At 59.3% G+C, this 16,905-nt stretch overlaps 1 protein-coding gene across 1 annotated transcript in view; it reads right to left on the bottom strand.

The window, feature by feature from the left end:
* UNC13A (unc-13 homolog A) overlaps positions 1-16,905 on the bottom strand; it is a 36,452-nt gene that overhangs the window by 8,443 nt on the left and 11,104 nt on the right. The window contains exons 12-35 of the mRNA XM_082297680.1: positions 15,806-15,899; positions 14,799-14,842; positions 13,642-13,720; positions 12,019-12,090; positions 11,150-11,369; positions 10,392-10,619; positions 10,076-10,217; positions 9,519-9,688; positions 8,981-9,096; positions 8,714-8,877; positions 7,831-7,981; positions 5,634-5,702; positions 5,433-5,522; positions 5,150-5,284; positions 4,741-4,874; positions 4,215-4,300; positions 3,854-3,980; positions 3,676-3,772; positions 3,420-3,563; positions 2,239-2,322; positions 1,931-2,008; positions 1,567-1,655; positions 1,286-1,438; positions 1,029-1,152 (exon numbers count right to left, since the gene is read on the bottom strand). Of these exons, the coding sequence (XP_082153806.1) occupies positions 1,029-1,152; positions 1,286-1,438; positions 1,567-1,655; positions 1,931-2,008; positions 2,239-2,322; positions 3,420-3,563; positions 3,676-3,772; positions 3,854-3,980; positions 4,215-4,300; positions 4,741-4,874; positions 5,150-5,284; positions 5,433-5,522; positions 5,634-5,702; positions 7,831-7,981; positions 8,714-8,877; positions 8,981-9,096; positions 9,519-9,688; positions 10,076-10,217; positions 10,392-10,619; positions 11,150-11,369; positions 12,019-12,090; positions 13,642-13,720; positions 14,799-14,842; positions 15,806-15,899 (2,890 nt within the window). The remainder of the gene's footprint in view (positions 1-1,028; positions 1,153-1,285; positions 1,439-1,566; positions 1,656-1,930; positions 2,009-2,238; positions 2,323-3,419; positions 3,564-3,675; positions 3,773-3,853; positions 3,981-4,214; positions 4,301-4,740; positions 4,875-5,149; positions 5,285-5,432; positions 5,523-5,633; positions 5,703-7,830; positions 7,982-8,713; positions 8,878-8,980; positions 9,097-9,518; positions 9,689-10,075; positions 10,218-10,391; positions 10,620-11,149; positions 11,370-12,018; positions 12,091-13,641; positions 13,721-14,798; positions 14,843-15,805; positions 15,900-16,905) is intronic.

Raw genomic sequence — 16,905 nt, 5'->3', positions numbered from 1 at the left:
CATGTGTCTGTGCCCCTTCCTCTGCCCTAGCACAGGCCCCAGTGTCTCCAGAGCACGGCTGGGAAGGGACTGGGATGGGGACTGGGACGGGGACTGGGTCTCAGTGGCACCAGCATTCCTATGAGATTTGGCCACCTTTGGCCAAGGGTGTGTGAGCCCGGTCAGGAGTGATGTGGGGCTGACCCGAGCCAGGCTCAGGGCTGTGACACGGTGCCAGTGAGGTGGCACCACTGGGGGCTGACATGTCACCACTGTGCTGCCCCTCGTAGACACAGCACAGGAGCTCCACAGCCCCAGCACATGACATAAAGGCTGGCAGCTCCAGGAGCTCCAAGGGAAGAGCCTGAGCCCAGCTTTGTAACAGTGACAAAAGCCACCAAGGAGTGACAGGAACAGGTGTGTGCTGGTCCAGAGCACTCGGTGTCACCCTTTCCTGCCTGACTTCGAGGGAACCACCCCAGGAAGCTTCAGGTGTGGGGGGAACAGACAAACAGCGATGTGATACAGAGCCTCAGAGTGGGACCATTCCCTGGGTTTGCTCTGCTTCCCTAAAATCCCCAGGAGCAAGGAACAGCTCAGCCCTGCTGGGGAATATGCCCCCATCCTCATGATACCCCCAGTCCCTCAGCAAGACCAACAGGCAGCGTATCCCAGCATTCCAGGAGCCTCTGGATTCACCTCCTGGCACAGGGAGCATGCCCACAGCCAGTATGGGTGAGTGTGGCATGGGATGCTGCCCCAGCTCTGAGGGAAGGATGGATAGGAAAGGGCCAGTGTCCCCTCTTGATGCCACAGCAGAGGTGGCAGGAAGGTTCTTTGGCAAAGCCATCCAAGAAGGTCCTGGGGCAAGGATGACCTATCTCTCTTCCATCCTTTCCTCAGCCAGGAGCTGGACACAGGTTTGGAGATGTCAGTGAAGTCCCCACCCTCTCAGGTGCCGGTGAGGGCACCTGGCCAGCAATGTCCCACACTGGTTCCAGTCAGTCACCCGTGTCTCAGGGTCCCTGGTCCCTCTCCCCATCACTCACCGTCTGGTCCGTGAGTGGGGGCAGGACAATGGTCTTCTCCATGGTGTTCATCACCAGCTTCCAGAGCTCCTTCAGCACCCGCTTCAGCACCGTCTTCTCGCAGATCTTTGCGAAGAGCGTCAGGCTGTGCAGAGGAGACAGCGCTGGAGGACCCCACGTGTCACCCCTTCCGTGTCACCCTGACCCTGCAGGTCCCTCACACTCCCTGACGAGGCCAGGAGGGGCAGGGTGGGGTTCCAGTTGCCCCCCACACTCACTTGCTGTCCAGCAGGTCCATGATGGGCTGCAGGACGTTGTCAGCATCCTGTGCGACGCTGCTGCAGGTGCTGGCAGGGACGTTGCCGGTGCCCTTCACCTGGCTCAGGATGTCACCCATCTGCTTCACGCACTCCTCGATGTGTGGCTGGAAACTGGGGACCACAACACACAGGCAGCTCAGCACCTCCTCCCCAGAGCCCCCAGCCTGGCCCCAGCCACAGCTTCTGGACCCCCAGACCTCTCCTTTGCCCGCTGCCCCTGCCCTCCCACCCAGCTGTACCTGGTGGCAAAGACTCGGCTCAGATCATCCAGGACGTTGTTGAGTTTCACCTGCAGCTCCTTGAGGATATCACTGGCTTCTGTGTCCAGCTGGAGGAGGGACAGGTTGGGGAAGCTGACAGGGTCCCTGAACCAGCCCTCAGAGAGGTTTCTGCACCCCAAATGCATCTCTGGGCAGGGTGAAGCCCTTCCCAGTCCGACATGGTGGGAGAGCAGTGTGCTGTGGGGTGGGACGGCGTGATCCCACACAGGAGTGAGGAAGGGGTCTGGTCCCAGCACCGGGAACTGGGGAAGGGGCTACTTCTGGGGGAAGGGAATGATCCAACCTCCCACAGGGTTCCCTCCTGGAACCCCCCCACACTCACGTCCTTCCCACCCATGGCTTCAAACATCTTCTCAAGCTGGACACGGAGCTGCTGGATGTTGTTCATCAGGATGCAGGGCTGGAGGGGTGGGATGGAGAGGGGCGTCAGCACCAATAAATATGGCTGGGACAGCTGCCCACAGCCCCAGGACCCTCCCGCCCTGAACTGGGGGACATCAGGACAGGGATGGCATGGAAGCCACCCTGGCAGCGTGTCAGGAACTGCCATGAGGAAGGGACCAACCCGCCCTGGATCTGAGGTGACAGCTGGGGCCACCATGTGGGGACAGCAGAAGGGAGATACATCACCACTTTCTCCTTCTCCTTGGAGCAGTACGAGGCAAAATCCTTGGAGATGATCTCAGCGTACTGGAGCAGCACATTGCTGATGGTCTGCAGCCAAACAGGGCACCAAGGAAGACACCCAGACAGCAGCAACAGAGGGGAAGGAGGGAGAGAAGGAAACCATGAGTCCCACAGCAGCGAAACAACCTCGTATCTGGATACATACGGGGACCCCCCAGACCCTCTGGCCCCATGAATCTTAGAATCATGGAAGGATGGAAAAGCCCTATAAATTCAAGTCCAACCATCAGCTCAGCATCACCACCAGGTTCATCACTGAACCATATCCTCAAATGCCACATCCACATGTTTTCTGAACACTTCCAGGGATGGTGACTTCAGTGAAGAAATTTTCCCAATATCCAGCCCAAACCTCCCCTGGCCCAGCCTGAGGCCGTTCCTTCTCCTCCTGTCCCTGTTCCCTGCGAGCAGAGCCCGACATTCCCCAGCTGCCCCCTCCTGTCAGGGAGTTGTGCAGAGCCACAAGGTCTCCCCTGAGCCTCCTTTGCTCCAGGCTGAGCCCCTCCAGCTTCCCCAGTTGCTCCTGGTGCTCCAGCCCCTTCCCCAGCTCTGTTCCCTTCTCTGGACATGCTCCAGCCCCTCGATGTCTTTCTTGTCGTGAGGGGTCCAGAACTGACCCCAGGATTTGAGGAGGGGCCTCAGCAGTGCCCAGCACAGGGGACAGGCACTGCCCTGGTCCTGCTGGCCACACCACTGCTGGTACAAACCAGGTGCCATTGGCCTCCTTGCCCACCTGGGCACACCTGCCTCACGTTCATGCACCAGGAGCCACATGGGCACAGCCACTGGAAGCCAGATCCAGCACAACTGGTCTCCATGGGCAGCTCCATCACCAGCACAGCTGCGAAGGCAACAGCCACCAAGCCTGCATGCAAGTCCCTCCTATACTGCAGCAAGCCAGTTTTAATTAATCTATATTAATTAAGCAAATAACGAATCAATTAGCTCATAATTAATTAAATAATCTCCTGTGCTAGCAAAGCTGGGAGTGTCCCAGGGTGTGCTGGTGGTATATTGGCTACCCACAGCCGGATGGAGGGGGCACAGAGAGCCCAGGAGCCCCAGCCAGGGCTGGGACTGGAGTCCCAGGGGTGGTGCTGACCCCTGCCCTGGCAGGTGCCCACCTTGGCAAACCGGCGCATGTAGTGCCCCACGATCTGGGGGTCGGGGCACTCCAGCTTCTTGATGATCTCAAAGCTCTGGTTGAGCTGGGAGAAAACGTCCACCACGGAGCAGGAGAAGAGCGCGTGCTCCGAGGTCTGCTGGAACTGTGGGAGTGAGACGAGGTGTCAGCAGGGCGTGTGGGGGAGATGTTGGCCCCAGTCAGGACATACTGGGCATACTGGGCCCCCGAGACTGCGTCCCCAGTCCTGTTCATACCCCATCCTTCTTGTCCCGCTCCAGCGCTCCATGCAGGAAATCCCGTGACACCTCTTCATTCTCATCCAGCCACTGGATGACGAAGGGCTCGAACCAGCTGCAAGAGAGACCCATCTGTGGTGAGGCCAGCAGCCCTCGTGGTGCCCATCCCCCTCCCCGGCCCCAGGGCTGCACTCACGCGGGGTACTCGGGCACGCGGCTCTTGAAGGAGGGCAGCTCGGTGACGTACTCGTTGTACAGCCACTTCACCTTGAAGTGCAGGTTCATGTAGTCTGCGCTCTTGCACAGGCGGTGCTTCTCGTGCTCTGCACGGGGAAAGGGCGTGGGGGTCACTTGGAGTCCCAAATCTGGGGGTTGGCTCCCCAGGGGCAGCTCCAGGGTAACACGGTGAAGGTGGAAGTGCTTCTAGGGGGGGTTAAGCTAGGCATGGACGATGAGGAGATGAAATGGGTTTGCCCAGGGAACAGGTGAGGTGTGAGCTGAGGACAGCTCCTGCCTGGTTCCCCCCTCTCCGGCTCAGGGTGGCAGGCAGGACTCACCCTCCATTGCGTACTTCATGTCCTGAGCAAAGAGGTTCCACATCACCTCAGCGCTGATCTTCCCCACGTTCAGTTCCTGAGGGAACCTGGGGCGAGGGGAGAGTGTGAATCACAGAATCATTCAGGGTGGAAAAGACCTCCAAGGTCATCAAGTCCAAGCTGTGCCCGATCCCCACCTTGTCACCAGACCAGAGTACTGAGTGCCACGTCCAGTCATTCCTTGGACACCTCCAGGGATGGGGACTCCAAACCTCCCTGGGCAGCCCCATCCAATACTTGACCACCCTTTCCATGAATTCTTCCTGAAGTTCAACCTGAGCCTCCCCTGGCACAGCTCAAGGCTATGAACATGGGGTGAACCGGCCCTCCACGTGGACAGCATCCCTCACACACCTCCCAGCAGCCTCAGCCTTCCCATCTGTAGAATGGATGTTACAACCACTTCCAAAGGCCTCAAGATCCCACTGCCTCCACCTGGGCACCCCCTGCAGGCACAGCAGCATCCCCCTCCCCAGCACCTACTCACTGGTTCAGGCAGGGTGTGTAGGAGTTCTTGTCCTCCTCGATAATAGAGACAATCAGGGTGATGAGCTTGGACCAGAAATCCAGGTTTTTGATGCTGGGGCCCTGCTCCTCGGGGGGCACCTCGCCTTTCTTAGTCTGGAGGGATGGGGACACAGTGGAGACTCTGGTCACCCCAGTGCAGGGCTCAACTTTGTGTCAGGGCTAACAAGGGGGCAAGAGGGAACACCCTGGAGGCCCCATGCAGCCCCCTCGTCTGTCCTGGTCTCAACCCCACAGCTCAAAGCCTGCCCAAGCCTTGGGGCTTGTTCTGCACAGGACTGAGCACTCTGGAGAGGGAGCTGGAGCACGAGAAAAAGGAGAAGGGCGGGGGATGGGGAGGTCAGTGCCCGGCACCCCCCTGCCCCACGCACCGGGTCTGTCTGGTACTCGCGGCTGTAGAGCTCGTGGCAGTTGTTGAAGATGTACTCGTAGGTGGAGTTGAGACAGGCCTTCACACAGTCCTTCACCACCTGGCTGGCTCGAGGAGGGCTCTGCAGCTCCTGGACCTGGTGTGCAGGGAGGGTATGGTGTTCAGAGCACCCCAGACACCCAGCCAGGAGCACCATGGGCCAGCTCAACCCCAACCCCCAGAGAACCAGGCCCAAAGAGAGCCAGGCTCCCTGAGGGGCTGGGTGAGTGGGGCCCCAGCAGTACCTTCATCCGAAAGAAGGTGATGCTGGTCAGCAAATCCACCGTGGACTTGAGATCCTGCAGCCGTTCGGGGCTGCTGGCAGGGAAGTTGTTCTGGGAAGGAAAGAGGGGAGCTGCCCTCAAAACTCACAGAGGCAAGTGAGGGTAAGGGAACAGCCACCTGTTGCTTCGGGTGGGGACACTGAGGCAGGGCAGGCACCTTACCCGGTACATGGAGAGGTCGATGCGCAGGGAGTTGTGCAGCTGGTCCAGGAGTTTGACAAAGCGATCTTTCTGCGGAGAAACGCCCCGGGGGCAGGTGAACAGGGGAAAAGGGGGAGGGACCCACCCCCTCCCCCATCCCTTGTCTCTCTCTGCTCTCAGCCCAGTCCTTGCTCATCCCTCTCCTTCCTTCCTTCCTTCCTTCCTTCCTTCCTTCCTTCCTTCCTTCCTTCCTTCCTTCCTTCCTTCCTTCCTTCCTTCGAGCCCTGCCTGCAGAGAAGAGCATCTCCTTGCTGGTGGCTGGGACTCACTTGAAGGCCTCAGCAACTCCTGGGGCACATGTGGCCGTGCCAGGTGTGGTTCAGGATGGAGAGGTGGCACCACGTGTCCCCTGTCATTGCTGGGAGGCTGACAGGCTGCTTTGTCTGCCCTGCCCACTGGAACAGCTCTGAGCCTGGGCTCAGGGCAAGAGTTGGGAGAGAGGGTGCAGGATCAGTAGCCACTCAATTGGGGCTTTCCAAGAGCTCAGGAGAAAGGGCAGCGAAAGGATGTACAGTGGTTGCCCATCTTCAGGGTGGCCCCAGGAGTTGAACATTTCCATGGACTCCTCACTTGTCCCACTGGGCTGCATCGAGGGATGTGGGCAAGGAACACCCCGTGGGGGGGGGGGGGTCTCCATCAGGGCTGAGGGGCTGTAGTTCAGCTCAGCCCAGCTCCCACCCAGGGAGCACAGGGCAGAAGGATGCAAATCCCATCTGGGGTTGTGGATTGGATCAGGGGTCAGAGCTGATGGCAAAGTAACTGGTCACAGAACCCCAGACTGGTTTGGGTTGGATGAGACCTAAGGACCACCTTGTTCCACGCCCTGCCAGGGGCAGGGACACCTTCCACTAGACCAGGATGCTCTAAGCCCTGTCCAACCTGGCCTTGAACACTTCCAGGGATGAGGCAGCCATAGCTCCTCTGCGCAACCTCAGTCCTCACTCCCTCACAGGGAAAGATTTCTTCCCAATATTGGCCCCAAAACGTTGTTGGGGAGCATTTCCCTTTGCGTTCCTGCTGGTGGGGAGGCTTTGGGCAGCCATGTGGGCCCCCCGTGGGAGCCCTGGGTTCCCCCCTCAGCACTGGCTGCACCGGGTCAGGGCTGACCCGCAGGGCTCCGGCGAGCCCGGAACAGCGTCTGAGTCCTGGGTAAGGACACGGGGGCGGGACGGGGCAGCGAGTCCATGGCTCGGCCACACCCACAGCCTGTGCTGGCCACCGCAAACCTTCGGCGCTCGCCGGGATGGCCCAGCCGGGCCCTGGGCCGGACCGTGCGTCCCCGACACCCAAGGAACGGCTGCAGCACTCTAACACTGGACACGACGGGTACTCAGGGTTAAAGCGGCATGGCCGGGCACTTTAGGACCCAACCTTAGGCTCTCTAAAAAAGAGAAAAAGACAAGTTTTTAAAATCCTCCATGTTAGAGAAAAGGCGGGTTTCTGGTACGGCTTCCTCCTCCTGCGTGATCCGGAGGCACAGCTCGCTCGGCTCTAGCTACCCCCTGCGAGGTGAGCCAAAGCTGCCCGGAGCTGTGCTCGGCCCTGGCTGTGTCCCTGGCTACCCAGCTCCTTGCTGCACCCGGGGCTGGGCACTGACCCTGGCTCGACCCATGCGCATCCAGAGCGACCATGTCCTGCCCCTGGGATGGCACGGGGGGAGCCGAGGCGAGGGCTCAGCCCCTCCTCGCCCATGTCCCCGAGGGGCACCCGGCCCTGCCGCAAACTCGCCCCACTCGGCACCCAGCGGTGCTGGCACAACCGGCTGAGTTTGCAGCAGGCCAGGGTCCCCCAAAGCACACGAGGCTGTGCAAGACCCCCCACGAACTGCAGGGGTGGCTCATGGCCACATGCTTCTGATTTTGCCACCAAGGTGTCCCCTCTCCTGGCATGCTGTGACCCAGCGTCCCACTTTGCTCAGCCTCCCACAGTAATTAGGGGAGCAAATTGAGCCCTTCTCCTGGCAAGGTGGTGGCCCTTTTCCTTCCTGAGAAACAAGAGCGGGATGATTTTTGGGGCAAGCAGGGGCTGACACCACTGCTGCCTGGCTGCAGTTTGGAGTGGGGTGTTTTGCACAGCTCGTTTTGCTCCCGGAGCCCCCCACCCCCTCCCACAGAAAGGAGAGAAAAAGAAAAGAATGTTTACGCACCATGGGACTTACCCCGAAATTGGAGGCGGCAAAGCGGTCGGAGGCGTTGACGTTGCTGGAGGCGGTGGTGTGGGCATAGTAGGCGTTGATGTTGGCCAGCAGGGTGCTCATCACCGCCGGCACCCCGGGGCACATGTACTTGGAGGAGAGGCAGGCAAAATGCCTACGGAGAGAGGTGGCAGGTGAGGGCTTTGGGCCATGGGAGGGGATGCAGGGTTTGGGGTGCATGAGTCATTGAATCCAAAAGCATCCCAAGCTGGAAGGGACCCTCAGGGATCATCAGTGCAGCCCCTGGCCCTGCACAGACACCCCAACAACCCCAGCCTGGGCATCCCTGAGAGCGCTGTCCAAACGCTCCTGCAGCTCTGGCAGCCTCGGGGCCGGGCCCATTCCCTGGGGAGCCTGGGCAGTGCCCAGCAGCCTCGGGGGGAAGAACCTTTCCCTGAGCTCCATGGCCAGCCCTGACCCAGCTCCAGACGTTCCCTGGGCTCCTGTCCCTGTCGCAGAGCAGAGCTCAGCCCCTGCCCCTCCGCCTCCCCTCGGGAGGAGCTGCAGCCCCCAGGAGCCTCCCCTCAGTCTCCTCTGCTCTGGCTGAACGAGCCAAGTGCCCTCAGCCGCTCCTCAGACCCTTCCCCAGCTCCGTGTCCCTCCTTTGGACACTCTCCAACAGCTTTGGATCCTTCTGATCTTGTGGTGCCCAAACTGGACACAGGACTTGAGACGAGGCTGTGCCAGAGGGTGTTGGGAAGGGAAGGGATGGGTGCACAGGTTTGGGGCAAGTCCTGGGGCAGGAAGGTGGGTGCCAATGGCAGCAGGGGAGGATGATGGGGACAGTAACCCTCCACCTAGGGGGTGGGTGCAGCCCCTCTGAACCAGCTGGGAGTAGGGGACTCACGTCATGGCCTGGTAGATGGACTCCACCCCATAGCGCATGGCAAACTCATCCACGATCTCCTGTGCTGTCTCATCAAAGTACACCTTCCAGGCATCATCCCCTTTGGCATCGGGGATCTTCACCACCCCATTGTTTTGCAAATCCGTCACAAAGTGGAACAGGTTCTGGAGGTACAAATGAGTCCTGTGAGCTCCCCAGGGCGTGTGGTAGCAGGGTGGCATTGCTGGGGAGTGGGCCGTGCCCCCTGTGCCTGCCTGGGCTGCTCACCTCGTGCAGGCAGGTGTACTGAACATGGTAGGGAGCCACCTTCTCCTCGCCCTTGATCTCCACGCTGATGTGCAGCCGGATGGCTCCCGACACTGCTGACTTGTCTGTGCGCTTGTCTGTGGGTGCAGGGAGAGGGACAAGGCATGAGGCTTCCCTGGAGTAACCCTGCTCACTGCCAGCCCCAAAGAGGGGCACAATGCTCTGGTACAGGGCCAGGGCTGAGGGGACAACCAGGCTGAGCTGGGATTTGGCCACATGTCCAGCCACTGGAGACATGGCCTTTCTGTGCCTCAGTTTCCCCTCTGCAGGGGGCTGGTGTTCTAGAACCTCCTGGGTAAAGGGTTCTGAAAATGACCCTGGGAAGACACTTGTTCCTGATGGCTTTTGATATTAAGTGTTTCTAAGAGCAGACCCTGCTGCATCAGCCATCAGCCTATGGCTGGCAGCACATCCCCCTTGGAGCCCAGCACCGGGGGTCCCATCCCCAGCAGGATGTGTCACTCCCCTGAGCCCAGGGCAGGGGTGGGGAGCTGGTTACCGAGGTTGTACCAGACGTCCATCTCCCCGCTCAGGGTCCGGACCTCGATGATGGTCTGGCCCAGGAAATCGTCGGATTCCCTCTTGAAGCGCTGCTTGACGCGGGACTTGATGTCATCGTCCTCGTCCCACACACGGACCTTGATGCGGTCAGAGGAGTTATGGCACTCGCTGGGGAGGCGAGAAAGGGCAAGCCCCAGGATGAGCAGGGAAATCTTTCCAGCTACTCCCCATCACTGCTTCCCTAAACAAAAGGGACCAGCACAGCACGGAGCAGGAACTGGGGAAGAGAGCAGATGCAGGGGCACCAACCCTCCCCAGTGGGCTCTGTGCCACACCCAGGCAGCCCCAGCACAGCCTGGATCAGCCCCTGGAGTCACACCCCCATGGCACAAAACAGCACCCCAAGGGTCCCCAGCACCCCCTCCACCCTCAATGGGGGCAGGACGAGGCCCAGCTGGCTCCCCCCACCCTACAGGGACATGGCAAGACCCAGCACAGCCTGGCACAACCATGAGTGGCCAGGGAGGGGAATGGGGAGACTGGGGGTGAACTTACAAATGGAAATTCTCCTCCCAGACTGGGTTGAGATTGCCGTAGATAGTTTTAGTCCTTTTTTTTGTCTTTCCAACCTGGACAGTGACATAGGGGTCACTGGAACCTGTCTTATCCTTTGCTTGCAGGCCCTGGGCACAAACCACTGCAGCACAGCAGAGAGAACAGACAGAGAGAGAAGTCAGTGCCACAGCCTCACCAAGACCCCCAAAACAGACACCTGTGTCCCCACAGGGGCTGAAGCTGCCTGACAGAATGAGGGGTTGAGCAATGGGGACATCCCCATGGTCCCCAAGGCTGAAGGTGACAGGTTGCCTACCCGTGATGCTGATCTTGGCTGACCATTTGGAGGTGCCATCCAGGACGCTCTGCTTGACCGCCTTCATCTGCTGCGTGTGCGTGGTCTTGTTGACCCCAAACACCTCCTGGATCAGCTCAAATATCTCTGGCTTGTTGCGCTCCCGGATCTTCATGCGGTCCTTGAGCACCATGATGATGTTCTGGGTCCGATCCTCTGCTCCATGCTTGGAGCTCTTCTCCGCTGCCCCTGGGAGAGGACAGGCATGGGTGAGATGGGGTCGGGGGGCTGGTGGTACCCAGGAGAGAGACAAGAGCTCTCACAGGTTGGAGTGGTGGGCTTGGGGACAGGACAAGAGGAAATGGCCTCAAGTTGCAGCAGGGAAGGTTTAGGTTGGGTATTAGGGGAAACTTCTTCCCCGAAAGTTTTGTCCAGCCCTGGCACGCTGCCCAGGGCAGTGGCGGAATCACCCCTGGAAGTGTTCAAAAAACGTGTCTCTGTGGCACTTGAGGACATTGTTTAGCGATGACCACAAGGGTGCTGAGTTGATGGTTGGACCTGATCATCTTAAAGGCCTTTTCCAGCCTTAACAATTCCACAATTCTACAATTCCATGCATTCATTAATTCAAACCTGGAGGGATCTATCCCCTGCCCAGGATGAGTCTGCCCTGCCCAACACTTCTCCCATGCCCACGTCAGGAGTGGAGCTCTCCCGGGCTGCTCCCTCCTCCCTCTCCAAGGTGAGAAGGGACGAGGCTGTGGGCCCCAGGTCCTTACTCTGCAGGCAGTCGGCGTTGAGCAGGTCCTGGCACTTCTCGTGGCACTTGACGCCGCACTCGGCACAGCGCATGCCCTGCCGGGCGATGCCCCACAGCAGCCCCTCGCACTCGTAGCAGTAGGTGGGGGTGGTGGCCGTCCACACCTCGAAGTTGTGGGGGGTTGTGCAGGAGATGGGGTACACTAAGGCTTGCAGGGTCTTCTTGTAAACATGGTTTTTCTGTGCAGGGACAGGGGAGAGGGGGGGAGAAATGCTGAAGCAGAGGATGCACTTGGGGACATGGTTTAATGGTGGTGGTGCTGGGTTGACAGTTGGACTTGACGATCTTACAGGTCCTTTCCAGCCTCAATGACTGTGGATACAATATTGCTGCCAGCAAGAATTTTCTTGCTTCTTTCGAAGGCCCTGGGATACTTTTCTCTCTCACCAAGAGATTAGCAGAAGTTCTATAAACTATGAACACCTGTGACCTTGCAAAGCCTTGTTTATGGTACAGTAGAAAAATATTTTGACAATGGATGTTTTAGGATTTCTAGCCAATCCACCCAGGGGGTGGCTGATCCTTGTCCAATTAGACTATGAAGAAAAAAGTCTATAAAACAGTTTGTAAAATAACTAAATAAATCAATCTTGCTGCACAATTCCTGCCTGCTGGATCTTCTCTCCTCTCCTCCCTACAGCTGCAGGGTACAGTAATAAATGATCCCACAATTCTATCCCTGGATGCATCCATGAGCATCCTGGATATTCAGGCATCACCAGAGGATGCTGGTGGGGCACAGACTCTGCACCTCCACCGCTGGCCTGGCCCTCGAGGTTCAGTTTCCCCCTCCCAGCCATGCCCAACCCAGCCCACCCCAGCACTTACCAGCTCCTCATTGTTCAAGGTGCTCGAGGCCAGCGCGGATGTGATGCCCGCTTTCCTGGACTGGACCAGGGACTGTAGGAAAGAAAGAGAGTTCCCAGATCCAGCAGATCATGAGAGGTCCCTCCTCCACCCCCAGCTGGCTGTGAAACACCTAGGACAGACCCCAGACCCAGACAGGGAGGGGTCCTGGCTGCACGGGAGGCAGTGGGGACAGCCCAGCCCCCACTGATGCCAGCACCACTGTGCAGTGGGACTGGAACCAGTTCGGCAACCCATGGCATTCCCAGTTCAGCTCCAGTGCGGCAGAGCCTCTCACCACGTGTCTGAGACCCGGGGAAGATGGGGTAGGGGGCACTTACCATGGCCTGTGGGCAGCCAGGGCCAGCAAGGGGGGAATAAAGAGCCATTAGTGCAAACACTTCCCAGGAGAGCCCCTTCCCTGCCAGAACCGGTGGGAATTGGGGCAACACCCCCGCCTCCAGCACTGAGCAGTCCCTGGTGGGGGGGACTGTGTCCCCAAGCCACAGCACTGGTTGCAGCCTGCAAATCCCAGCAGGGAAAGGCAGCAGCCCTCCCAAAACCCCACACGTTGCCCCACCCCATCACCCCCCACCCCCAAAACACCGACACAGCACAGTGCAGAAGCATCAGCGGCTGCCCAAGAGGGCTGGGTGGGGGCACCGGGTTGGGGGCAGCAAGGGGGCAGGGGGATGGCTGGGAGGCAGGTTGGGAACAGGAGGGTGGCACCCCAGGGAGGGCACACAGTGGAGCTGACAAGGTGTGAAGAGAGGGGGAAGGAGGAGAAGGACACCTGATTCTGGGGGCAAAAGGTGTCTGGTTTCCAAAATTGCTGTCTCTTATCATCAGGGGCGGTAGGGGACCAGCAGAGTGACCCTGTGCAACAGAGCCCAGGGGCTGGAGGGGACCCCATCATGGGGGGCCCATACACTGGGGGTCTCCAACCCCATAGACTGGGACAGTGGGGACAGGAGCACAGGGTCTGGGCAACTTGGAAAAGCCACTGCCAGCCCTCCCCTGGTATGGGGATCTGTCTGTCCAGCACCAGCGTGGTCCAAGCTGCAGGGACCTATGGCAGCTGGGACAGGAAGGGACCAGGGACACGGCACCAGTAGAAAAATGGGAAACCAGATGCAGCCCTGGGAAACCTTAGGCTGATGCTTGGGGTAGGGACCAGAGCTCCGTTAAAGAGAAGCACCCTCGGGTAAGGGAGAGCCCAGCTCCCCACTGCAAGGAGGGCCAGGAGCCCCCCAAAGCAGCGTGGGATACCCCCGCCCCCCTTTGGCAGGGCTGGGGGCTCGAGGGCTGGCCGGCAGCCCCCAGGGCGCTGTCTCTTTAACCCCTCGCACCGCGCTCACCAGATCGCTGACTAGAGGGAGAGATTTGCGTCCAGGCTTAATGTCGGGCATGCTGTTAATGCAGCGCAGAAACCTTACAGCCGCCCCCCTGCCGCGGGGAAGGCCCAGCCAGGCCACAGGAAAGAAAACAGAGAACACAAGCCATGTTAGAGGCAGCTGGGGAGCGGGGCACGGGCGGCGCAGTCCGGTGGGGCGCAGCGGGAGCGAAGCCGGCAGCTGTGGGGGGGTGCCTTGGGGGGAACCTCACCAAATCGCTAACTAGGGGGATGGGCTTTCGCTTGCGAATGTCCGGCATGCTGTCTATAATGATCAGCCCGCCACCAGGCCTGCAAGAGAGAGGAGAGTCAGCGGGGAAGGGGGAACTGAGGCAGGAAGGGCCCCCTGTTGTTGCCCCGTGGTCACTCAGCGCTTTGTAGAATCGCAGAATGGTTTGGGTTGGAAGGGACCTTAAAGCCCATCTCATTCCATGCCCTGCCATGGGCAGGGACACCTTCCACTAGATCAGGTTGCCAACCTGGCCTTGGACACTTCCAGGGATCGAGGGGCAGCCACGGCTGCTCTGGGCACCCTGTGCCAGGGCCTCCCCACCCTGACAGGAAAGGATTTCTTCTCAATATCTAGGACTTGGTGAATATGACTGCAAAGCAACCCCTGTGTGGTCTGGGACCCACCCATGGGATCCCCATCCCCACCACCAGCCCAGCCAGGGCAGGGATCACTGGATTAAAAACTGAGGGGGAAGGGGATTTTGGCAAAAACTGTGATTTTTCCCCATGTGAAGCGTGACAGTGAAACCCAGGAGAAAAGCTGCCCATTTGGCTTAGTCAGCTTTGGCTTTGCAGCGTGAGGCTGGAGAGCTGGGGTTCCCTCTGGGACCCCAAAGGGGAGCACTGAGCAGGTGAGCCTCGAGTTCTGCTGCAAGGGAACCCAAGGCAGGAACAGCACCTCACAGCCCTGTCAGGAAGAAATCCCTGGAGTGATCTGGGGGTTCTCAGGCAACCTACCAGGTTCTGCCCAGGTCCATGGCAGAGGGCATGTCTGCAAGGGCAAGACAGGACTGAGACCTCCAGCCTGTCCAGGTGAGACGTTCAGGATTGCCCATGACACCGCTCCATGAGGGAAGCAGGAGTTGCTACCCCACCTCATCCCCATCCCAACTCACCTCCTCGCTCTCCCCCTTGGCAGCAGCTCTTGGCGTCACAGAGCGATGTCATGTCTGCTGGCTGCTCCAAAAGCACTGACCAGCCCTAAAATTCAGCCCCAAAAATCTGGCCTCCCTGCCTGCCCACAGCTCAGCAACCGTTCCCCACACAAGCTCACTGCTGAGCTCATTAATCACATCCTAATGAGGAGGGGGCTGAGATCCCGAGGGGCAGAGTGTACCCAGCTTCCCCTTGTACTCACCCGCCTTTGAACCACAGGGATTTTTCATCACCTTCCCCGCGGGCCTGGAAAACAAGGGACAGTGTCAGGGCACAGCAGGAGCCACCAGCATGGGGACAGCCCCCCAGGGCAGTGAGTGCTCACAGCACTGCAGGAGCATGGAAGGATGAGCAGGGTGGGCAGAGAAAAGTGTGTTCCAAAATCAAGGGGGCTCTTCCCAGCAAAGAGCTGGCACTGGGAATAAATATCTTCAGGAGGCCGAGCTGGGTGAGCAGTGGGTGGGCTTCAGCGGAGGGGCTGAGGCTGGCAAAGCAGGGGGATGGTTACACTGTGCGAAAATTCGGGGCTTGTGGGATTGGAGAAGCATCATAGAGGCTCAGCAGGTCCTCAGGGACCCACAGCAGTTGGAAAGAAGAGCAGGGAAAAGCCAGAGCACATGGAAGAGGGTGTGCGTCCAGGGATCATCCAGCAGTGCCACCTCCCCTGCAGGGAGGGGATTATTTTGGAGGAGAAGGGTGGAGAGAGACCATTGCCCCTCCTTCATGGGCAATCCCTGCACACACACACACACAGAGGGAAGGCACACATGTGGCTGGGAGGTGCCAGGTGGACATGCTTACCTGCAGGCAGCCTACATCCCTTCCCTGCAGGAAGGGGAGACGCGGGTGCAAGGGCCATGGTGGTGGACAACTGAAAAGAGAAGCGGTGGGGAGGGGGATCGAGACCCCGGGGAGCGAATCCAGAGCCAAAACAAAAAGAAAAGATGGAGGATGGAGTCTAAAAACAAAACAAAATATTGTCAACTCAACAGAGGGGAGGGGGGGGGGCTCGCACCAGCACACGCATGCAGCACACACGGGGGGTCCTCAGCACTCCCGGCCCCTCCAGGATGTCCCACTTGGTGGGAATGGGTTGTGGGCCACCACTGTTGGTACCCCCAGGTCCGTGGATGTCCCTGGAAGCTGCCCAGGTGTGGAAAGGGGCCGTGCCCCCAGCCCGGGGCGGCGGCGGTGGCCAGGGGTCCTCACCTCCTGCAGCTGCATGCAGACCTTGTTGAAGGCTCTCAGCCAGTTGGCTTTGGCTCGTGCTTTGGGGTCCTGCACCTCCTCTTCTGCCGGCTCCCTGCAAGCACACACACCCCCTGTCACCTCCCAGCACGGCACCAGGGAGGGGGGAGCAGCCCCCACACCCCCAGCAGGCCTGAGGCTGTAATTTGGGGATCCTGATGGGCCTTGAGACAGCGTGGCCATGGCAAAACCCCCTCTTGGTACCAGGAAGGACCTGAAAAGGCAGCAGGTCCTGCTGCAAAGGGCAGCACAATCAGGGCAGGACGCCAGGGAGAAGCCAGAAGCTTCCCCACCCTCAGGAGACCCTGCCCTGGGCACCCAAGTGACACCCAGGGGACAGCTGGTGACACAAGCGTGTGAATTAAACATCCCTTGCCCCCCACCTCCCCAGCACAACATCCTCTGGCCACTTCCTGGGGCAAAGAGCACCCAACACGCCGGTGGTTCCAAGCCCAGGGAAAGCTGTCTGCCTGGACATGCTGGATGTTGTGGGTTTTTTTCCCCTCTCCTACAAAATCAAGACATGGAGGAAAAGAAAAGAAATCCTCCAAACATACCAGTCTCCTGGAGAGCCTGGTGTGATGTGACACTGGAGAGAGGAGCCCAGAACCACGCTAGGAAGAGGCCGTGGGGTGCTCAGGAGATGAACCTGCCCAAACCTGGGGGGCTTTGTCTGCTAATCTGGGATCCTCAGTGCTAACCCGGGATCCCCAGCATTAACCTGTGGTTCCCAGCACTAATCCACAGTCCCCAGTGCTACTCTGGGGTCATCAGTGCTAATCTGAGGCCCTTAGGGCTAATCTGGGGGTCCCAACACAAGCTGGGGTTCCCAGCACAATCCACGGTCCCCAAATCCTAGCACAGGACCCCCTGAGCCCCCTGCCCAGTGGACACTGCAGGCAGACATGACCTGAGGCTCCTGCCAGGTCTTGGGCTTAAATATCCATTTCTTTTAAAAACAACTCATTACACACTGTTTTAAATTAGAGATTCCCCATTCCTGGTCTGTAATTTAAACTAAACAAAAGGCTGAAAGAGCCCATCACAGTTCACCTCTGCAC

Source organism: Coloeus monedula (assembly GCF_965178545.1).
Source record: "Coloeus monedula genome assembly, chromosome: 27".
In the NCBI taxonomy this organism is placed as follows: domain Eukaryota; kingdom Metazoa; phylum Chordata; class Aves; order Passeriformes; family Corvidae; genus Coloeus; species Coloeus monedula.
The sequence above is the reverse complement of the archived record's forward strand: the minus strand, read 5'-3'. Positions and strand labels throughout refer to the sequence as shown.